This window comes from Oncorhynchus masou, chromosome 33 (assembly GCF_036934945.1).
Source record: "Oncorhynchus masou masou isolate Uvic2021 chromosome 33, UVic_Omas_1.1, whole genome shotgun sequence".
NCBI lineage: Eukaryota > Metazoa > Chordata > Actinopteri > Salmoniformes > Salmonidae > Oncorhynchus > Oncorhynchus masou.
In genome coordinates, this window is record NC_088244.1 from 20,411,032 (window position 1) to 20,435,632 (window position 24,601).

The following is a 24,601-nucleotide window of genomic DNA, read 5'->3' on the forward strand; positions in this document are numbered from 1 at the left end:
TTCTAAGAGTGTAACCCTTAAGCCTAAAAGAGCATTTTAACTTATTCAGAACATGATAAAAGTTCAGAATTTTCTAAAATCTTCTTGTTCTCCTACCTCGTTAGGACATTCTGGTGATTTGTTAGCACATTAGGATCCTGATAATGTACACACACACACACACGCACAGGATCAAACACGCCTGTTATGCCTGGAGGGATAGTGGGCCGTCCCTCACATACGTCCCTTACATAAGTGCCTCAAGCTCCTCTACCATAGGTGAGTTGTTGACATTCACCCAGAGGATATCAAGCAGAACGGTCCAAAATGGGGAAGTTGTCCTTGCTTCAGCTGATAGTGAGTACAAAACCAGCTTCTACAGAATTCATTGTGCTGAAGTAGATTAGCATTGACAAAATAGGCACATTTGTCTAAACCAGGGGTTGGAACTAAAATTATTTTCCAATCGTTTCGTTCTGAACAGAACCCTGATTTTTTTTGTGTTCAGTTTCACTGTTCCGACCAGCAAAATAAAGTTCTGAAACGTTTCGACCCAAAATAAGTCATGGTAATATTGTTCCTCTCTGTTCCTTTGTAAATCTCAATTAAAAAAAAAACATTTTTTTACATTTAGCTTGACATTAAATCGCTTCACCAATGGATAGAGTAGCTTGCTGTGGAGTGGGCAAGCTATGTACATGCATTGTTCAAAGAAGTGTAGTGTAGGGTGCAACATGCGACCTACATTTTCAGGATGAAGAGAGCTCTGGGCATGAGGCACTGGGCATCTTGTTGTTATGACATGCATTATTAGCTAACAAGCTAGCTAGCTAACAAGATTGTATGTGTGGAGCAACACCAGAATTAAAATAAAAACACTTCTTACCTTTTTGTAGTTGATAAATACTATGTGAAACGTGATAACTTTAATATTGTTAACTGGCATTGAAAAAGTGTATCCATTGTTCTCTAATTAAAATCTCTCCCTAATTTCTGAATCAAGCCTGTAACGTCAGTAGTTACAGTACCCTATGCATGCTTCAGAGGGAGGGGCAGGTGGGCTTCACACACACACACACACACTGGCAAAGATTTTCAGCAGGCAGACACATTTCGGAGTGACAGTGAGGGTTTTGCATAGGCGCTTTGTTGTGTTTTTTTGTGGGATTGGAGAAAAAATGTCCAGAGTGTAAAACAACATTATAACCTGTTCCCATGCTTTAAAATAACAGTTCTGTTCCGGAACAGTATAGATCACTTTTGTTCTCGGTTCTGGTAATGTTCCTCAAAAAAAAAATATTTTCTTATTTTCGGTTCTGTTCCATGAACCGGTTCCAACCCCTGGTATAAATGTAAACATACCTGAAATATTGATCACAGAAGTGTCATCTGGGTGCAATATATCATGTTATAACATTAGTATGCCACTCTGCAATGCTTTGAGTGTTTTCTCTCTGAATGTTGAACGTTTTTTTAGTATCTCTAGCCTACCTCGTAAAAAATGGCACAAAATACCTACCAGGGGTTTTAACCCTCCAGGCAGTCCTGGGCAATTACAGTCCTCGGGGCTTGATTGGTGTCACACTTTTCTCCATCCCTAGCAAACACACCTGACTTAAACTAATTGCATTTTTAACTGAAGATCATGATTAGTTGATTATTGGAGTCAGGTGTGTTAGTTGGGGCTTTTCATTGTATTTAACAAGGCAAGTCAGTTAAGAACAAATTCTTATTTACAATGACGGCCTAGGAAGAGTAGGTTAACTGCCTTGTTCAGGGGCGGATTTTTCCTTTGTCAGCTCAGGGATTCAATCTAGCAACCTTTTGGTTTCTGGCCCAACGCTCTAACCACTAGGCTGCCTGGTGCCGTTGATGTTCAGTTAGGCTACATATAGGCATATACCCATTACACTTTGGACAAATGGGAGATTTCATTGCCATCTGATTGACATTGTCTTGAAAACTTCTTCGGGATCGGTGTCCCTTCCACGGGACGGTTGAGCTGACGTAAGCTAATAAGGTTGTAAGAAACAAGAACATTTCCCAGGACATAGACATATCTGATAGTGGCAGAAAGCTTAAATTATTGTTAATCTAACTGCACTGTCGAATTTACAGTAGCTATTACAGTGAAAGAATAGCATGCTACTGCTTGAGGAGAGTGCACAGTTTTGAACATGAAAAGTTATTGATAAACAAATTAGGCACATTTGGGCAGTTTTGATACAACATTTTGAACAGAAATGCAATGGTTCATTGGATCATTCTGAAACTTTGCACATACACTGCTGCCATCTAGTGGCCAAAATCTAAATTGCACCTGGGCTGGAATAATACATTATGACCTTTCTCTTGCATTTCAAAGATGGTACAAAAAAATACACACATTTTTGTTGTTTTTTCTCTTGTTTTTTTTCTTCACATTTCCACAAACGTCAAAGTGTTTCCTTTCAAGTGGTAGCAAGAATATGCATATCCTTGCTAAAGAGCCTGTGCTACAAGCAGTTAGATTTGGGTATGTCATTTTAGGTGAAAATTGAAAAAAGGAGCGGATCCTTAAGAGGTTTTAAGTGTGAATGTGCAAGGATGCCTATTATTTTAGATTCAGCTGCGAAGTGTGCTTCAGGCCAGTAGACTACAAATCAAAACATCAACAACTGATGGGAAGAGACTATTTTCCGTCTTCTTTGAATCTCTACTTCTGCCTATTGGAGCATCAGTCAAGTTCATCCAAGTTTTACAAAGCTGATTATGTCAATATTAGCTGTCTTGCTAGCCGAATCCCCTCGGAGAAATTAGCTAGCTGTACTGTAGGCTAGCTGAATCTAGCTTGCAAACTGGTATAATCTGGTGAACTTTTTTCAACTAGACTTTCTGTTGAAAATCATGTCAGGCGTAAGTAATTATGTTCTCCAATGCTCTGCACACACTCTACTTAACTGTAAATATACCACCTTCCCTCAAACTTTTACCACCATTATTTTGTGAAGCTTGTCTCGTCTCATCTCTTCACAGCATCACTTACTGAAATATGCTAAATAACTTTCTTGGAATGTTAATGCAAAACTACTCTCTACTAAAACGACCTGTCTGAGCATGTAGGGAGTTCACTGAGCTTTGAATCAATAGTGACTTTGAAAATCTTCCATGATAATTGGGACATCATTGAATGGGTGTTGAAAGCTGAGTATGCAGGGCTTCTGGAGGATAAATAAACCTGAAGTCTTTATCAGAATCCATGGTGGTGAGAATGCAAGTGCCCTCATTTCACGTCATACTTTGTAACATTCTCCAGAATTTGATCATCACAGATCTATCGAATTGCGTTTTCACTCTGAACTTCTTTACTGGACTGAGCCAAAACTGTCGATGTGAGCGGACAGCCTTCATTGGGGTGTAGCCCCACATTCTCAAACTACTTATTATGTAATATACATGTCAATTGATTGCAGTAAATATAATCCCAAATCAATTGTTATAAACCTTCACCTTGCCTTCAACCGTAAGAGCTTTGCTTAAATCATCATAATACACACCCCATTGCTTTTTAATGCCTGACCCTGAATAAACATATTATTCAGCTTTTTAATTTGGTAATTTGTGGTGCAACTTTCGAATTTGACCATCCCTTGACCAACTATAAGTGTCCATCTCTTAGTTTTCCTTCTAATTAAATGTACATTTGAGTAATTTAGCAGACAGTCTTATTCAGAGCAATTAGGGATAAGTGCCTTGCTTAAGGACACATCAACAGATCTTTCACTTAGTCAGCTCAGGGATTCAAACACTCAACCTTTTGGTTACTAACCCAACGCTATTAACCGCTAGGCTACCTCACTGAATGATTCATTAGGTATAACTTGTGTTTTTTATTATGTCTATACAAATGTCTAGAGAGAGAGAGAGAGAGAGAGAGAGAGAGAGAGAGAGAGAGAGAGAGAGAGAGAGAGAGAGAGAGAGAGAGAGAGAGAGAGAGAGAGAGAGAGAGAGAGAGAGAGAGAGAGAGAGAGAGAGAGAGAGAGAGAGAGAGAGAGAGAGAGAGAGAGAGAGAGAGAGAGAGAGATCTCGATCTCATGTCTCCCAGAGGTCTGTCACCTACAATGACTCACCTGCAGGCTATTAGATCGAACCCAGGGTGGGAATATGACTGGATGAACCACACCTTCATCTTTGTGTATTTTCTTTTACTATGCACACATATATTCTCTCTAATTGCATGTTTGCACTGTTTATGTCATCAGGTCTCAATCATGGTTGCATTAGCACTGGCACACGATACTGGCAACTATACAATGAACAAGAGGAAAAAGCGGGTATGTCATGGGCATTTCCAGACAAAAAGAGAGAACAATTTGAAATACATTTTTGAGTTTAAAGAAAGAAGTACAATGGCCCTCATCCCCTTTCCTAAAGGAGCTGCTGGTGCGTTCCAAAAGAAGGTGGGTCCTGTCCACCATTGAGCTAGTGGAGGAGGACCCTGGACCTTTTCCCAAGATAGCCACACAGGTAAACACATCATACATCTAATAGTCATTCATCAGAAGAACAGTTGCTTCCAACATAACTCTGTGGTAAGTCATACTGTAAACCCTGGACCCATTTTGGGCTTCTCCTAAACCAGGGATCCAGTATTCATAGCACTGCAAACTGCTAATCAACAAGGCTGTCTTTCCAGATATTCAACGATAGAACACCAATGCTCATAAACAACTACCAGTTCCGTATAAGTGGAACCGGAGTGACCGAGGAACCGATGGGCGTGTTCTCCATCGGCGAAACGGACGGAGTGGTTTCTGTACACAAGCCCATCGACAGGGAGACATACCCCTTCTTTCACGTGAGCATCAACACACGCAGACAGAAGGACGGACAGACAGACAGACAGACGAACAGACAGATAAAATATAAAACTACAGATAAACTACAGAACAGACAGATAAAACTATCTTAACCAAAAAGAATATCTAAACATAAATTGACAATCATAATATTATTTCCTACAGATTAATTTTGACATCATGGACAAGGAGACAGGTAATCCCGTGGACAGGACTCTGGGGTTCGACGTGGCGATTAAGGACATCAATGACAATGAGCCTTACTTTGAGAACCTTGTCACGAAAGCCAGTGTGAAAGAAAGTTTACCAGAGGGTCAGTACACAGAAAGGCTGTAAATCATATGCCTGCATGTAGGCCTTGCACAAAATATACTGAACTAGACTGTTCGCACAAGAAGCAATCAGTCATTGCGTTCAGCTGAGAAATCAAGTGTCAAGTGGGTGCTCTTTTTGAGCAGAGAGAACATGTAAAGGGGAACTAATTTCCCCTTCTCTCCTCTTCCCCAATATTTCTTCTCATCCTTCCTGATCTTCCCCTCCTGCCCTCGTCTCCCCGTCTTAGGCTATCTGCCAGTGCCTCTGATAGTCAAGGACATGGATGAGGCGACCACAGAGAACTCCGCCATCAGTTTAAGGGTGTTGTCTCAGGAGCCAGCTGAGCCCAAGATCAACTTGAAGCAGGTGGAGGGCACCAAGATGAGCCAGCTCACCTTCACCGGCTGCTTCGACTACGACGTGAGATTCCACTACAACACACACGCACACACAGACAAGCCATTACATGCACAGACACACACCCACTTGACGCACCCACGCACAAACACATACACAAAACATTATGAACATGACATGGGGAGTCTGACCAGGGGAATCCAGGTGACAGCTATGATCCCTTATTGATGTCACTTGTTAAATCCACTTGTTAAATCCACTTCAATCAGTGTAGATGAAGTGGAGGAGACAGGTTAAAGAAGGGTGTTTTAGCCTTGAAACAAATGAGACATGAATTGTGTATGTGCCATTCAGAGAGTGAATGGGCAAGACAACATATTTAAGCACCTTTTTGAATGAGGTAAGGTAGTAGGTGCCAGGTGCACCGGTTTGTGTCAAGAACTGCAATGCTGTTGGGTTTTTCATGCTCAACAGTTTCCTGTGTGTATCAAGAATGGTCCACCACCCAAAGGACATCCAGCCAACTTGACACAACTGTGGGAAGCATTGGAGTCAACATGGGCCAGCATCCCTGTGGAACACTTTCAACCCCGAAGAATTGATGCCCCGAAGAATTGAGGCTGTTCCGAGGGCAAAAAGGGGGTGTAAACTCAATATTACAAAGGTGTTCTTAATATGTATTTTAATCTGTATTTTAAAATGGTGGGATCAATTTTTTATTTATTTTGTTCGTCATGTAGAAAGTAAAGATGTATAAAGTGACTGTTGAAGCTAAGGATCATGGGAAACCAGCCCTGTCCTCAACTGCAGTGGTCAACCTCCACATAATGGACTCCAACACTCACCAGCCAGTGTTCAAAAACAAGACTGTAAGTTCCAAGTTGGTTGACTGGTTGATTGACTGATTCAATGATTTGTTGGTTGATTGATAAATTGATCAACTGATTGATTGAGTGAACATGTCTTAAGTAATTTGTGAAACACAAATATTTACTTTACCTTCTTTCTGTGCAGTACAATACTCAGGTTATGGAGATGGAGTCCAATAGGGAGATACTCCGAGTGGCTGTGACTGACGCAGACACCCCCAACACCCCCGCATGGCGGGCTGTTTACTCCATTGTGAAGGGGAACGAGGAAGGGAACTATAAGATTGAGACCGACCCCAAGACCAACGAGGGTATACTGACTGTCATCAAGGTGAGTCTGTTTGACCTTATGACCTTATACAAGGTTCTGAGCATCAACGTCACTTACAGATATGCCATTTTAATTTGATCACTCTGTTGTTGCAGATCATTTTCCTGCACAACAGTAAATGCAAACTTTTAGTGTATTCAAAGTTTAAAAAGGCTTCAAAAGTTTGTAATTTCCACCTTAAAATGTCAGACTTGATTTGCCCTGATGAAAAATGTATGAACCCCTACATAAATGACCATTAATTATACTCCACATATGTCTTGTTGATGCAGGATTACTTTCCTGCTGTGAGAAACTGGTCAAATTAAGATAATATTAGTTCCAAGTAGTTTTTTCAATTTTTGTTCTGTATTGACTTATTGACTACATTTCCCAGGGGAAGGATTTTGAGAGGACGACGGTGAACAACATGGAGATCGCCGTGGAGAACGAGGAGCCTCTGTTTGTGTGTGGCTCAGGAGGGCCCAACTCCCCTAAAACCCTGACCGCGCTCCCCCAGAGAGTGAACGTGGCGGTGAAGGTGATTGACGTGAACGACCCCCCGGAGTTTGACAAAAAGGTGGTAGACGTGTACGCGAAGGAGGAGGAGGTGACAGGGAAGGTGCTGTACACGCCCAAGGTCACTGACGTTGACTCAGATGTGGGAAAAATCAGGTAGGTGGCAACATGTGATTACTCAGATTCACCTGGGTTGTGAAATTGAAAACCACAACTTATTTTGTATGTACAGTATGCATTCAAAGTAAGCATCTATCTGTCCCATCCATGTCCTGACCAGGTATGAGTTAGTTGAGGACCCAGCAGGCTGGGTCACCATAGATAACAAGACAGGAGCGGTTACCACAGTGAAGAAGATGGACCGGGAGTCACCTCACGTCAACAAAGACAACATATACACTATCCTAATCCATGCCATAGATGACGGTTAGTGCGTGAGGTGTGCGCTTGTCTGTGTCTGTGTGTGAGTGTTTGTGTGTGTGCCTGCGTGTGCACCTGTGTGCGTGTGAACATGCATGTAGCTGTGTGTGTACGTACGTATGCATATGCACAGTATATGCTATTGAGCATAATAAAGTATTTAAAGAATTTCTTCCTCTCTCAGGCAAACCTCCTGCCACAGGCACAGGCACCATTCTGGTTCACCTGGGGGATATCAATGATAACATACCCTCTTTGGTGGAGAAGGAGCTGGTCATGTGTGGTAACAAAGTGATTGTGCCAGTAGAAGACAAGGACAAACCTCCCTATGGATGCCCCTGTTCCTTCTCCCTGGGAGTGGACAATGGAGACAAAACACTGAAGAGCCACTGGAAACTGGACCCTGCCAATGGTCAGCAGAATCACACACACCCATAAACGCACGCACACACGCACACACACACACGCACGCACGGACACACACACGGACACACACACACCAAAGCACTGCTTTTATCCATCTAACTATCTCCATACAACCTGCTAACCTAGAAAATACCACTACTCAGACGCCAGGTCCTTATGGCCAATATACCACAGCTAAGGGCTGTATCCAGGCACTCTGGGTTGAGTCATGCGTAAGAACAGCCCTTAGCCGTGGTATTTTGGCCATGTACCACACCCCCTCAGGACTTATTGCTTAATTAACCTCCTACCTTATTTTCCTCTCCGTTCACCACTCTCCCTCGCTCTCCCCCCGGTGGTCAGGTATGGAGGCGGGTCTGGTCAGTCTGAAGACCCTGCCGTACGGTAACTACACGGTGCCTCTGGTGATCCTCGACCAGCAAAGCAATGAGGCACATGACATTGTCCAGGTGATAGTGTGTGACTGTGGGAAAGGAGACAAGTGTAGGGCCTCTCTCCCCCGGAGCTCCAGCCTGGGCCCTGCCGCTATAGGACTACTGCTGGCTGGACTGCTGCTCCTCTTACGTGAGTTAGAAGGGAATAGGAATGGAGTACTGTATACAGGGATAAGGGATAGTTATAGAGTAGAAGGATAATCAGTAAGTCAGTTACTCAGACACTCGTAGAACTTAGTGCTTGTGGCCTGAAATTCAGAGTGGAAAAAATAGAGAGACACCAATTCAGTCTAAACTAAATCACATCTATCAAATTGAGAGCAAACCTTTGATGCATTATTGTAATTAAAACATGTTGATAGATAGCAGTGATACAGCATGCTATGAAAAGTTATAAAAACATGACTAAACATGCATTCATTTTTGTATGGTAAAATGCTATGAGATATGACTGTTAGTGGTGACTGTGGTTGTATGTCCCTCTCCCAGTGCTACTGCTTTTCCTCCTGCTGTGTGAGTGTGGCGGTAAGACGTTCACACACCTCCCCCTCAACCTGCAAGAAGAGGGCAACCAGACTCTCATCAAATACAACGAGGAGGCAGGGGGCAGTGCATGCAAGGTGTGTGTGGGTGTAGATGTTCACATGCATGCGTGCATGTATATCTGTATACATTAAGTTATGTGTCTGGGTGTCCAGCACAAAGACAGGAGTGTACAATACAATCACTTACTGAGCTGTCATGTGTAGGGTTGCAAAGGGAGGGTATATTAATGGAAACTTTCTAAGTTTACCAGGAAACTACCAGAATTTGTGTGTCTTTCACAGATGTTATCTATCACAAGACATCTCGCGACCTTCTTGGGTACTTCAGAATATCACAGGTGTCTGATCTCTGGCACTCTGTGTGGCCTTATCACATGTAAAATATGTAATAATTAAACAAGATTATTTTAAAATAAAAATAGAATGACAAAGCTGTAAAACATCATCCTAAATATAAACTATCAACTTAGTGAATACCATTGGTGTTTAATATGAGGGTTTCAGCATGAAATATCCTTTCTATATATTTTACACACTTGTAGTTATTTTACCATGTCAGTATGTAGTTATTTTACCATGTCAGTATGTAGTTATTTTACCATGTCAGTATGTAGTTATTTTACCATGTCAGTATGTAGTTATTTTACCATGTCAGTATGTAGTTATTTTACCATGTCAGTATGTAGTTATTACACCATGTCAGTATGTAGTTATTACACCATGTCAGTATGTAGTTATTTTACCATGTCAGTATGTAGTTATTTTACCATGTCAGTATATAGTTATTACACCATGTCAGTATGTAGTTATTTTACCATGTCAGTATGTAGTTATTTTACCATGTCAGTATGTATTTGTTGTCAATGTTTGGGCGTCAAACTGGTGGCAGTTGTGAAAAAGTCAATAGTTGAAGAGTTTCAGAGGTAATTGAAAATAATGCCATGTTAGTTATATGCTTTATTCATGAATTGGGCTATTTTCTTTTGAACCATATGGTCTATCTACTAGTTACTCATGGATGATATTGACACAGATATATAAAATATATATACATTTAAGTTATTCCAGTATAATTGACCAAAGTTACAATAGGTTGCCATAGATGTTCTGTAAATAACCAAAATTACTGAAGATTCCCGGGAATCTTTGGTAAATCACCAGTAGCTTTGAAACCCTAATAATGTTATTGTTGTCATTGAGTCTGGGTAAGACATGTTTTTACTGTTGGCAAGACAGGTATTCTTCCTCTGGTATGTGAACAGTTTGTAGTCTGACATGTTTCATCTTGTAATAACTTTCAATGTTCATTTTCTCTCCATCTCTTTTCTTCTTCCTTTCCTCATCTCTTTCCTCTCCTCATCTCTTACTCATTCCTCTCCTCATCTCTTTCCTCTCCTCACCTCTTTCCTCTCCACACCTCTTTCCTCTCCTCACCTCTTTCCTCTTTCCTCTCCTCATCTCTGTCCTCTTTCCTCTCCTCATCTCCTCATCTCTTTTCTCTTTCCTCATCTCTTTCCTCTCCTCATCTCTTTTCTCTCCTCATATCTTTCCTCTTTCCTCATCTCTTTTCTCTTTCCTCTCCTCATCTCTTTCCTCTCCTGATCTCTTACTCTTTCCTCTCCTCATCTCTTTTCTCTTTCATCTCTTTTCTCTTTCCTCTCCTCATCTCTTTCCTCTCCTCACCTCTTTCCTCTCCTCACCTCTTTCCTCTTTCCTCTCCTCATCTCTTTCCTCTTTCCTCTCCTCATCTCCTCATCTCTTTCCTCTCATCTCTTTTCTCTTTCCTCTTTCCTCATCTCTTTCCTCTCCTCATCTCTTTTCTATCCTCATATCTTTCCTCTTTCCTCTACTCATCTCCTCATCTCTTTTCTCTTTCCTCTCCTCATCTCTTTCCTCTCTCTTTTCTCTTTCATCTCTTTTCTATCCTAATTTCTTTCCTCTCCTCATCTTTCCTCTCTCTTTTCTCTTTCATCTCTTTTCTATCCTCATATCTTTCCTCTTTCCTCATCTCTCTCCTCATCTCTTTTATCTTTTCTCTCCTCATCTCTTTCCTCTTTCCTCTCCTCATCTCTTTCCTCTCTTTTCTCTTTCATCTCTTTTCTATCCTCATATCTTTCCTCTTTCCTCATCTCTCTCCTCATCTCTTTTATCTTTTCTCTCCTCATCTCTTTCCTCTTTCCTCTCCTCATCTCTTTCCTCTCTTTTCTCTTTCATCTCTTTTCTATCCTAATTTCTTTCCTCACATCTCTTTCCTCTTTTCTATCCTCATTTCTTTCCTCTCCTCATCTCTTTCTCTTTTCTCTCCTCATCTCTATCCTATCCTCATCTCTTTCTCTTTCCTCTCCTCTCCTCTTTCCTCTCCTCTCCTCTCTTTCCTCTCCTCGTCTCTTTTCTCTTTCCTCTCCTCTGCAATCATAAACTCTTGTTCTTTTCTTATCCTCTCTACTTACCTCTCCTGTCTCCTCTCTTCTGCTCTAATACCCATATCCTCCTTTTTCTTCTTCTCTCCCTCTCCTCCTGTGTCCACCTTTTAGGGTGAGCCCATGTTGATCCTGACCCCCACCACTCCTAACAGGGAAGTGATAGATGGAATGAAGCAGGCCACCCCAGGCATACCGGTAAACTGGCCACTATTCTTACTTTCTTCTTGTCTTCTTTTTCATTCTTTCTGTAACTCATATTTTTCTGTGTCACAACCCCTATTTAAGAAGACAAAAAACAGTCTATGGTCAACACAAGGTCTGAGATTTGTCAATGTCGTGTCTGTGGGTGTATTCTGCACGGTTAGGTGGAGTTGTGTGAGAGAGCGTGTGAGAGTGTGTGAGGTGTCATATGATGGAGGGAAAAGGAATAAATATCACGACAGTTACAGGTAATTAGTGGTTTCTGTGTAGGGTGTGTGCTTCCCTCTAAAACATACTGAATGAAGCAGGTTCGGTCACTATTAGCATCATTTCGTTTCTGTAGTACCAATGAGAGAGTGAAAGAGATCACATCCATGATTTTGGTGTGACTCATGAGAACATGTGCCACATACAGAGTGAGTAAGCCTACAACACTGACCACATTCTCCAAACCACAATTATATGGTAAGGCTGACTGTGCAGGGAAGAGGACTCTGGCAGTTTTAGAAATCTAAACATTTGCTTACAAGTCTTGGAGGAGACTTGCATTTTGTAAAGGGTGAAGATTAATTATAGAATACAGTACAGATGTGACTACTAAAGAGCTAAGTATAGGCCACATCTAAGTAGTGTGTACCAGAGATCTATAGAGTGTACAGATATTATGGAGCGAATTACTATGTACTAAGATATTGAGTGTATTGGATTGTGTAGGACACAGCGTGCATGGTGAAGTAGGCCCGGTGGACCACATCAGTGAGATTCAGAAGATTTAGAAGGGTGCTGACTGACATACACTACATGTCCAAAGTACGTGGACACCTACTCGTTGAACATCTCATTCCAAAATCATGGGCATTAATATGGATTTGGTCCCGCCATTGCTGCTATAACGGCCTTCACTCTTCTGGGAATGCTTTCCACTAGATGTTGGGGACTTGCTTCCATTCAGCCACAAGAGCATTTGTGCGGTCGAGCACTGATGTTGGTCGACTAAGCCTGGCTCGCAGTCGATGTTCCAATTCGTCCCAAAAGTGCTCAATGGAGTTGAGGTTAGGGCTCTGTGCAGGCCAGTCAAGTTCTTCCATGCCGATCTTGACAAATCATTTCAGTATGGACCTCACTTTGTGCACGGGGGAATTGTTATGTTGAAACAGGAAATGGCCTTCACCAAACTGTTGCCACAAAGTTGGAAGCACAGAATCATTTAGAATGTAATTGTATGCTGTAGCGTTAAGATTTCCCTTCACTGAAACTAAGGGGCCTAGCCCGAACCATCAAAAACAGCCCCAGACCATTATTCCTCCTCCACCAAACTTTACAGTTGGCACTATGCATGGGCAGGTAGCGTTCTCCTGATATCAGCCAAACCCAAATTCGTCCACCGGACTGCCAGAAAGTGAAACGTGATTCATCACTCCAAAGAACACATTTCCACTGCTCCAGACTCCAATGGCAGCAAGCTTTACACCACCACGTTCTGTGAGCTTGTGTGGTCTATCACTTTGCGGCAGAGCCGTTGTTGCTCCTACACTTCAGAATAACAGCACTTACATTTGACCGGGGAAAGCTCTAGCAGGGCAGAAATTTGACAAACTGACTTGTTGGAAAGGTGGCATCCTATGACGGTGCCATGTTGAAGGTCACTGAGCTCTTCAGTAAGGCCATTCTACTGCCAATGTTTGTTTGTGGAGATTGCATGGCTGTGTGCTCGATTTTGTACACCTGTCAGCAACGGGTGTGACTGAAATATCTGAATCCACTCATTTGAAGTGGTGCCCATATATCTTTTGTATATATAATGTAACATTAAATGATAGTTTCCTAAGATTGGGGGATTTACAAGCAATATGTATCATATGCTTGCCCATGGAGAATGAGTTGGAGCCAAGTCTCCTATCTGTAAGATAGTGCTACTGTTTGAACAGAACTACCTATTATATACCTGTCCCTACCTTTCTATCTGCTACAGAAGTAGGATTCTAATTTGAGCCAGTTTGCTACAGCAGGAAAATAATTCTGCAGCAACAGGAAATGTGATTTATTATGTGGATTATAATTAATGGACAGATTTTTTGTAGGGGTTGATAGATTTTCGTAAGGGAAAATCAAGTCTGAAATTTCAAAGTGGAAATTACAAACTTCCGAAGCCTTTTAAAACCTCAAATACAGAATAAGTGAAAAGTTCTCCTGCAACAGGGGGATCAAATGAAGATCCTACATCTGTACTACACCACTTCATTTGCCACCGTTAGAGAACTTCTACTCCACATACCTGTATATCATATTATGTGGCTCAGTTGGTACAGTAGAGGATGGCGCTTGCAATGCCAGGGTTGTGGGTTTGATTCCCACGGGGGACCAGCATGGAGAAAAGAAATAATGAAATGTATGAACTCATTAACTGTAAGTCGCTCTAGATAAGAGTGTCTGCTAAGTGACTAAAATGTAAATATTATTATATTCTTATTTCTGTCACCACCAACAACAAGACTAGTTACTTTATCTTCTACCATCTTACTACAACACTTTGATCACAGTCTAAATAACTATTGTTTATTCTGTGCTTAATTCTTGCTCTCTGATTGGACAGTTTACTCAGAAGACTAATGAGATGACCCAAGAGACCAGAACCAGAGGGAGGACCATTGTGAGTGACATCCTTACTGACAATGACAATTTTCAAGCATTGAAGTTTCAGCCTTAAACATCAATGCATTGTTTTAAAACTCTTTTTTTTAAGTATGTGTTTTTAAATACCTTGAAATACTGTTCCCTTTTGGATGCATCTCATCTCTAGTCGATGGAAGTCTCACATCAAACCACTTGGGCAGTGTGAAATACTTGCAGTTCATGCCTGCCCTTGTTCACTGGCTACAGCTCAATCTGAACTGGGGGAAACGTTGTTTCAGGGAGGATATTAGCCTATGTTTTATTTAGCTTGACCCCGTTGGTCTGTCCTGACTGGTCAATAGCACTGATACACATTGCATTTGACCTGTGTCAACTATTTGTGAGAGACATTTCAAAGAGTGTAGATCTTAAATGCCCTTCCTACCTGTCTCAGTGGTAGACTTTCCGTAGTTCTACACTGAGTGATACTACATCACAGTGTACATAACAGAATTGAACTCTTCATAATCCTCAGTTATGCTTTCATTTTGCACTTTGTGCATTTTCCCTATTACTATGTCATTATCTAACATGCTCATACCATGTTAGATACTTAATGCAACAAAATAGTGGTGACAACAGTGGTACACAATTCAGTCAGCTGATGGAGTAGGGCATCAGTCTACATTAAAATGTATATAACCTTTCAAGTTTTGATGTCACATGCCTTTCTTGCAAACTATAAACAATGCAGTAATCAATATCGATGTAATACCAAAAAAAATTAAAAGTAGAACAAAAACACGCAAGAAATAAAAAATAAGAAATAAGAAGAACATGAGAAAGTAAGTAAGCATTCGAGATACAGGGTCAGCTCCAGTACCATATTTACAATGTGCAGGGATACTGGATCGCTAGAAGTAGACATGTACTGTATAGGGGTAAGGTGACTAGGCATCAGGATATATGATAAACAGAGTAGCAGCAGAGTAAATTATGATTGGATATGAGTGGGTGAGTGTAGCGTCAGTATAAATGTATGTGTGCGTGAGCAAACTATGGAATGAGTGTTTACGTGTGTTGGAGTGTCAGTGTGTGTGACAAGGGTTAACTCAGATAGTGTGTGTAGCCATTTTGTTAGCTATTTAGCAGTCTTATGGCTTGGGAATAGAAGATGTTCAGGAGCCTGTTGGTGTCAGACTTGATGCACCAGTACCACTTGCTGTGCGAAAGTAGAGAGAAAAGTCTATGGCTTGGGTGGCTTGTGTCTTCAACGATTTTCCAGGCCTTCCTTTCACACCGCCTGATAGAGGTTCTGGATGGCGGGGAGCTCGGCCCCAATGACCTACTGGGCTGTTCATGCCACTCTCTATAGCGCCATGTGATCGAGGGCGGTGTTATTGCCATACCAGGCAGTCATGAAGCCAGTCAAGAGGTTCTCAATGGTACAGCTGTAGAACTTTGAGGATTTGAGGGCCCTTGCCAAACCTTATCAACCTCCTGAGGTGGAAGAGGAACTGTCAACATTTTAAGTTTGAGTGATTTAGACACCCTCTCCACTGCAGCCCTGTTGAAGTGGATGGGGGTGTGCCCCCCGTTTCCTGTTGTCCACGATCATCTCCTTGGTCTTACTGACGCTGAGGGATAGATTGTTGTGCCAGGTCACTGACCTCTTCCCTGTAGGCTGTCTCATCAATGCCGAAGATCAGGCCTACCTACATCGTCTCATCAGCAAACTTGATGATGGTGTTGGAATCATGCATAGCCACCAGTCATTGATGAACTGGGAGTACAGGAGAGGACTAAGCACACACCCCTGTGGGGCCCCCATGTTGTGGGTCAGCGTGGCAGAGGTAATGTTGCCTACCCTCACCACCTGGGTGTTTAGTCCCAGGGTCGTAAGCTTGGTTACGAGTTTAGAGGGGACAATGGCATTGAACACTGAGCTGTAGTCAATGAACAACATTCTCACATAGGTATTCCTTTTATCTATGTGGGTGAGGGCAGTGTGGCGTACAATTGAGATTTTGTCATCTATGGATCTGTTGGTGTACAAATTGGAGTTGATATGTGCCATAAGCAGCCTCTCAAACCACCACATGATTACAAATGTGAGTGTAACAGGGCAGTAGTCATTGTGGCTTGAAGCCTTATAGTTCTTGGGAACAGGAGTGATGGTCTTTTATCTTAAAACATGTGGAGATTACAGACTGGAAGAGGGAGAGGTTGAAAATGACTGTGAATATGCCTGGCAGCTGTTCTGCACATGCTCTGAGAATGCGCCCTGGAATACTGTCGGGCCCCGAGGCCTTGTGAGTGTTGACCTGATTAAAGACTTTAGTCACGTCGACCTCGGAGAGAGATATCACCCAATCATCTGGGTTCGGTGACGGCCCTCACACCCGGCACAATGTTGGTATTGTCGAAGCATACATAAAATGCAATGAGTTCGTCTGATAGAGAGGCAATGTTGGGCAGTTTACGGCGGGGTCTTCCTTTGTAATTCGTAATGGACTGTAGCCCCTGCCACATGCGGCGGGTGTCTAAGCATGTGTAATATGATTCCACCTTATTCCTAGATTGTCCTTTTGCTCGTTTGATGACTCTGCGGAGGACATAGCAGGACTTTTTGTACTTGTTGCAGTCCTCAGCCGTAGCCTCAGGGTTGGCTGCGAAAGCCCTGTCTGCGGTAGCCCTATCCTTTAGTTTAGCGCCAACCTCAGTGTTAATCCAGGGCTTTTGATTGGGGACGCAGCGAACCTTCACTGTGGAGACAAATTCGCCAATGCATTTCCTAATGAAGCCGGTGAGGGAAGTTGTTAGCGGAGTCTCAAAACATATTCCAATCAGCGCTAGCAAAGTAGTCCTGTAGCATATTCTCTGATTCTTGTAACCATTTTTCAATAAATTGTGTCACGGGTACTTTCTGTTTGAACTTCTGCTTGTAAACAGGAAGCAGGAGTACAGAGTTATGATCTGATTTGCCGAATGGCGGACGAGGGAGGGCCTTGTATGCTTGCTTGTGGGTAAAATAACAGTGGTCAACGACTTTATCACCCCTAGTGGTGAGGGAGACCGAGAGCCATGTTTCAGAAATGCAGAGAATATTGCAGTTCGAGAATTACTTTAGAAGCCAATTATTATCAAGTGACATTGGAAAGTACAATGGAGGGAAGAGGTGGCCGGTTTTCCCTTCGCCTTACACTCTTCAGGATCCTTCCTCTCTTGCCTCTGTAATGCCGCCGTTTCCTCTTGCGTATCCCAAAAAATGGGTCGGAATTACAAAAAGAACTCAGGGAAGATGAGTTGAAGATGAAGGCTGAATTTAGGTAATTAACTGCTGATCTGATGTTCAAATGTTCTTGTCGGTTGTAAGAAATGATAGAGGATACATTTCATGAAAGTAAAGTAAAAGTGAATGACAAAAGAATCACAAAATAGTGAAGTTGGGTCAGAGCTTGCAAAACAGAGGCCATCCAGTACAGTCCCAGCAGCAGCGCCTGTGTCTCAGAACTCAACCTCCATCTCTCCCCAGGTCACCCAGGTGTCCTCGTCAGGAGAGGGAGGGTTCTCAGGAGGGGAAACATTCCAGAGAATGGGCGAGGCCAACGGAACTCTGAGAAGCCAGGGTGGGAGGGGCATGGTGAGTGACATCTCCAGGCAGCCACTAGAGGGAAACATAACCCTCCTTTTATGAATTCTTTACCATAGTGCTGTATGATTTGACAGGTGTATAGATACAGGTTATTACTAATTAACTACAGGTTAATCTGGTTAATTATACAGTGAAGTGGGTGCATTAATGCAGTCGATCCTTATAATATGAATGTGTATTTTCTAATTGCAGTACCAGACTACAAGCAGGAACAATACCATGAGGGTAAGTGTTGCCGTGCACTATCAGGATGTGGTCGACTTGACACCACACCATTGACACATACATACACACGACATACACTGTTGTTCCTCCATCAATCATCCATGTTTGTTTTTTTGTGTTTTCTCCACTCTCTCCTCAGAGTAACTCTTCGAGGTATTCCCGTTCCTTCGGCTTGCTGTCAAACCAGCACATCTCAGAGCACATAGACCGGGTAAGAGACCAAAAAAGTGTTAAACAAATTAAAATATATTTAATATTTGAGATTCTTCAAGGTAGCCAACCTTTGTCTTTATGACAGCTTTGCACACTCTTGGCATTCTCTCAACCAGCTTCATGAGGTAGTCAGTCTTGAAGAAATTCCCATATATGCGGAGCACTTGTTGGCTGCTTTTCCTTCACTCTGCGGTCCAACTCATCCCAAACCATCTCAATTGGGTTGAGATCGGGTGATTGTGGAAGCCAGGTCATCTGATGCAGGACTCCGTCACTCTCCTTTTTGGTCAAATAGCCCTTACACAGCCTGGAGGTGTGTTTTGGGTCATTGTCCTATTGAAAACAAATTATAGTCCCACTAAGTGCAAACCACATGGGATTGTGCATTGCTGCATAATGTTGTTGCAGTCATGCTGTTTAAATGTGCCTTGAATTCTTAATAAATCACAGACAGTGTCACCAGCAAAGCACCACCACAACATCACACCTCCTCCTCCATGCTTCACGGTGGGAACCACACATGCAGACATCCTCCGTTCATCTACTCTGCGTCTCACAAAGACATGGCGGTTGGAACCAAAAATCTCAAAATTGGACTCATCAGACCAAAAGACAGATTTCCACCAGTCTAATGTCCATTTCTCATGTTTCTTGGCCTAAGCATGTCTCTTCTTCTTATTGGTGTCCTTTAGTAGTGGTTTCTTTGCAGCAATTCAACCACGAAGGCCTGATTCATGCAGTCTCCTCCGAACAGTTGATGTTGAAATGTGTCTGTTACTTGAACTCCGTGAAGCATTTAATTGGGCTTAAATCTGAGTTGCAGTTAATTGCCGATTTCTGAGGCTGGTAACTTATCCTATGCAGCAGAGGTAACTCTAGGTCTGCCTTTCCTGTGGTGGTCCTCATGAGAGCCAGATTCATCATAGAGCTTGATGTTTTTTGCGACTGCATTTGATGAAACTTTCAAAGTTCTTGAAATAATCCGCATTGACTGACCTTCATGTCTTAAAGTAATGATCGTTTCTCTTTGCTTATTTGAGCTGTTCTTGACATAATATGGACTTGCTCTTTTAACAAATAGGGTGATCTTCTGTATTAAATGTTTTATTGGGCGATCTTCAGGTTTTATTTTTTTTATTTAACTAGGCAAGTCAGTTAACCTGTTGCGTCGCGCAATCCCGGATCCGGGATTCTATTTATAGCCTCAAGCTCATTAGCATAACGCAACGTTAACTATTCATGAAAATCGCAAATGAAATGAAATAAATATATTTGCTCTCAAGCTTAGACTTTTGTTAACAACACTGTCATCTCAGATTTTCAAAATATGCTTTTCAACCATAGCTAAACAAGCATTTGTGCAAGAGTATTGATTGCTAACATAGCTATAAGCCTAGAATTCAGCCAGCAACATTTTCACAAAAACAAGAAAATAATTCAAATAAAATCATTTACCTTTGAAGAACTTCAGATGTTTTCAATGAGGAGACTCTCAGTTAGATAGCAAATGTTCAGTTTTTCAAAAAAATATTATTTGTGTAGGACAAATCGCTCCATTTTGTTCACGTTTGGCTATGAAAAAAACCTGTATACAGTTATAGCCTCAAGCTCATTAGCATAATGTAACGTTAACGATTTCTGAAAATTGCAAATAAAATGAAAATAATGCGCCTGCTCTCAAGCTTAGCCTTTTCTTAACAACACTGTCATCTCAGATTTTCAAAATATGCTTTTGAACCATAGCTATTCACTAATTTGTGTAAGAGTATGCTAAGCTAGCTTAGCATTTTGAGTAGCATTTAGCACGCAACATTTTCACAAAAACCAGATAACCAAATAAATAAAATCATTTACCTTTGAAGAGCTTCGGATGTTTTCAATGAGGAGACTCTCAGTTACATAGCAAATGTTCAGTTTTTCCTGAAAGAATCTTTGTGTAGGAGAAATCGCTCCGTTTTGTACATCACATTTGGCTACCGAAACGAACCGAAAGTTCAGTCACCAACAACGTCAAACTTTTTCCGAATTAACTCCATAATATCGACCGAAACATGGCAAACGTTGTTTGGAATCAATCCTCAAGGTGTTTTTTCACATATCTCTTCATTGATATATCGTTCGTGGAAGCCTGCTTTCTTCTCTGAATTCCATGGAAAAATACTTGCAGCTGAGGTTTGCGCACCAATTTCGGCGCAGGACACCGGGCGGACACCTGGTAAATGTGGTGGTCAATCGTCCAACGTCCACTTGGTAAATGTCTTATGGTCAATCGTCCAATGATATGCCTACAAATACGTCACAATGCTGCAGACACCTTGGGGAAACGACAGAAAGGGCAGGCTCATTCATCTCGCATTCACAGCCATATAAGGAGACAATGGAAAACGGAGCCTCAAAAATCCTGCTGATTTCCTGGATGCCGTTTCATCTTGGTTTTGCCTGTAGCTCACGTTCTAGGGCACGCACAGAGAATATCTTTGCAGTACTGGAAACCTCAGAGTGTTTTCTTTCCAAAGCTATCGATTATATGCATAGTCGAGCATCTTTTTGTGACAAAATATTGCGCTTAAAACGGGCACGTCTTTTTATCCAAAAATGATATAGCGCCCCTAGAGTTTCAAGAGGTTAAGAACACATTTTTATTTACAGTGACGGCCTACCCCGGCCAAACCCTAACGTTGGGTCAATTGTGCTCCGCCCTATGGGCCTCCCAATCACAGCCGGTTGTGATACAGCCTAGAATCGAACCAGGGTCTGGAGTGACGCTTCTAGCACTGAGATGCAGTGCCTTAGACCGTTGCGCTATACTGGAGCCCTCTGTATACCACCCCTACCTTGTCACAACACAACTGATTGGCTCAGATGCATTACGAAGGAAAGAAATTCCCCAAATGAACTTTTAACAAGGCACACCACTTAATTGAAATGCATTCCAGGTGACTACCTCATGAAACTGGTTGAGAGAATTCCAAGAGTTTGCAAAGCTGTCATCAAGGCAAAGGGTGGCTTCTTTGAAGAATCTCAAATATAAAATATATTTTCACTTGGTTAACACTTTTTTGGTTACTACATGATTCCATATGTGTTATGTCATGGTTTTGATGTCTTCACTATTATTCTACAATGTAGAAAATAGTAAAAAATAAAGAAAAACCCTTGAATGAGTAGGTGTGTCCAAATGTTTGACTGGTACTGTATGTGACATGCAGAAAGTGTCATGGTGACATGTGGAAAAGGTTACATACAGTAAGTAGCCTGTGGTGTTGGAACAGAGAGAGACATTTAGGTAAAGATGTGTGTGAAGCACCATGTGGTCTTGAAAACAAGAACAAATGGTGGTAATATTTGTCTTATCATTAATACAAATTCTGTAATGTAAGAAGTATCCCTCTATTGGATCTATTACATATAAATACCCTACTTGTTTAGTTACTAGTATTGAGAGTTTTATAAGATTTTGTAGAATCTAATTCAAATATGATTTAAGATAACTTTTTTCTAACATTGACACATTGGATCTCCAGAAGCTGCATATGATTGGAGACGAGGTGGACTACCAACCCTACGGGTATGTCTACGAGGGGACAGGCAGCAAGTGCCAGTCACTGGACGAGCTGTCGCTAAACAATCTAGATGACAACCTGGAGTTCCTGGGGGACCTGGGGTCAAAGTTCAACACCTTGGGGGGCATCTGTCGGCAGGACATGCAGGAGAGGAACATCAGGCTGTAGACACGCACACACATGAACACAAACACACACAACTGGCAGGACTGGGACTGGAGATGGTTCTAACGTAACTGCTCTACGACACTGATAGGGTAAGAGCCATCAGCTGGAGAAGAGGACACAGTTACACCAAACATCGTCCATTGAGATTCTGGATCATGCTTTGCGTCATATACGACAGGGGGGGAAAAAATACCGACCAAAACCAAGCTGGATTGGCTTTTACCCACACAAGGAGGGACTGGGAGAGACACTTTTGATATTTTGGATGTCTGAAGACACAATGAATCACTGCACTGAATAAACCACATCATGCTCGGATGGATTTATTGATTTATGTTTTGACAGGGCCGGGATGTGTTTGTATGGTGATTGTTTTGCAGTGGTGTAAGTACTTGAGCATAAATACTTCATAGTACTTTACTATTTATATTTTTGACAACTTTTATTTTTACTCCAATACATTACTAAAGAAAATAACTCATTACATTTTGTACTCATTACATTTTGAATGCTTGGCAGGACAGGAACATTTTCCAATTCACACAATTGTCAAGAGAACATCCCTGTTCATCGATAGGGCCTTTAATCTGGCAACCTCACTAAACACAAATGCTTTGTTTGTAAATAATGTCTGAGTGTTGGAGTGTACCCCTGGCTATCCGTACATTTTACTGGGTGACTTTCACGTTTACTTTACTTTTTTATTAAGGTATCTTTACTTTTGCTCAAGTATTACAACTGGGTACTTGTCCACCACTGTTGTTTTGTTGTTTAATGTGTTTTTTATCATCACGCTTCACAGTACTTTTCAGCAGCAGCTTATCATCTCTTGATCTACGAGCTATGCCAGAATGGGATAACTTGCATGCCAACACTTGAATGGAAACGTCATCATCACCTCTGTGGGAGTTTTACTATTGTGCTAATGATAATTCATAACCTCTCTCTGTTTAGGATAATGATTTACACATGTTGCTTTCAACTAATTTCTTGACCTCGATGGAGTAGAATCCCACACGATATCTGGTAGTATAGAATTGGGACACAGCAGATTCAGGAGAACAATTGATAGCTATTTTGGAATCCTCACCTATCTGCAGAAAAGTGGCAATGCCTAACCATGGCTAATCTGAGAGCCTGGAACCAGTGTGTGCCCTGCCCTCACCAAACCTTTAAGAGCAATCAAAGTTGTACTGTTGTGTATCCTTAACATAACGTAAAGGTTCACTGTATAATACTAGACTTGGTTTCCTTCACTTTTGCGCACTGGTCTTTTTTTTCTTTTTGACTTGTTTCTCTTTTACTCCCTGCTAACGTCCACTGTGCCGCTTTTGTATCAATAGTCAATATATCAAAATGTTTTTGTTTATATTTCAAATTTGATTAAAGTATGCGCGTCATGGAGATATGTCTCCGTATCTCTCAGCCATACCTCACAACAAACACGATTATGATCCTAAATGGACATGAAGTCACTTCAATGACATGGATTCCTTGGAACACCCCCTTGTGTTCTCCGTAAAACTGACACAGCCACTGTAACCATTCATGTGAATAGGAGAAGGTCATTTTTTGTGTAGTCCTGGCACTAATTTGCCCAGTCTTTTGCAGGATATCTTAAAACGTGTAGTGTATTTGAGGTTTAAAAAGGCTTCTGAAGTTCGTAATTTCCACTTGGACATTTCAGACTTGATTTTCTCTTATGAAGAATATATCAACCCTTACAAAAATGTCCATTAATTATAATACACATAATAATGCACATTTGCTGTTGCTGCATGATTATTTTCCTGCTCTAGCAAACTGTCTCAAATTAAGATCTAAATTTGTACCCATATCTAACCCATTCTAATGATCCCTCAGCAAACTGAGTTTGAATCATGCTGATAGTACATGCTCTGAACCTCCCTTCCTGTTGATGCTACAGACAAAGTTGAAGAAAAGGTTCTGTAATACTACAGAATAGAGGAGTGGAGAGACCTAGAGTGTGTAGAGGTGCGGTACAAGACTTGATTCTGTAAAGTTTGTGCCATATAAAAAACAGTATGCACACAACATCAAGCACTAGATAATATTGTCCTCTATGTTGCAGTAGAGCTGCAACTTTATGTAATACATATCCTAAGCAGAGGATCGATGAGGAGCTAACAGTTTGATTTGTTTATAATACATATGCATTTGCTAGAAAACCAATTTCTATTAGTAACATTATTGCAAGTCCTAATATTTTTTATACAGTATCCACCTTCTAAAGTAAATGACATTGGGTCTGAATTGACTTCCCGTCACGGATGGACTGGGACAAGAATTCAGCCCTGGCATTTTATCCTATTAGACCGTCCTAGAGACATTAATGACACTCAGGTGTGTCCAATTTATCAAATCAAATCATACTTTTGTAATGAAACAGCAGGGAGGAATGCAAATTGGAGTGGGTCTAGGGTTTCTGGGATAATGGTGTTGATGTGAGACATTACCAACCTTTCAAAGCACTTCATGGCTACGGACGTGAGTGTAGTCATTTAAGC

General features: G+C 41.6%; 1 protein-coding gene across 1 annotated transcript; it reads left to right on the top strand.

Annotated features, from left to right (window-relative positions):
* Positions 1-248: 248 nt before the first annotated feature.
* Positions 249-23,477, top strand: LOC135527991 (cadherin-like protein 26). Its single transcript, XM_064956723.1, has 19 exons — positions 249-336; positions 4,221-4,292; positions 4,393-4,485; positions 4,655-4,816; positions 4,983-5,130; positions 5,380-5,552; positions 6,230-6,358; positions 6,504-6,689; positions 7,066-7,343; positions 7,468-7,613; positions 7,792-8,019; positions 8,376-8,597; positions 8,957-9,087; positions 11,547-11,630; positions 14,230-14,286; positions 17,785-17,892; positions 18,097-18,129; positions 18,269-18,340; positions 21,867-23,477. The coding sequence occupies exons 1-19, from the start codon at positions 307-309 to the stop codon at positions 22,071-22,073; spliced, it is 2,559 nt and encodes an 852-aa protein (XP_064812795.1). The 5' UTR covers positions 249-306; the 3' UTR covers positions 22,074-23,477.
* Positions 23,478-24,601: the final 1,124 nt, after the last annotated feature.

Coding starts and splice junctions, on each gene's coding strand:
- LOC135527991 (XM_064956723.1), top strand. CDS start 307: ATGGGGAAGTTGTCCTTGCTTCAGCTGATA. Junction 4,817..4,982: donor AGACATACCCCTTCTTTCAC/GTGAGCATCAAC, acceptor TATTTCCTACAG/ATTAATTTTGACATCATGGA. Junction 5,553..6,229: donor CCGGCTGCTTCGACTACGAC/GTGAGATTCCAC, acceptor TTCGTCATGTAG/AAAGTAAAGATGTATAAAGT.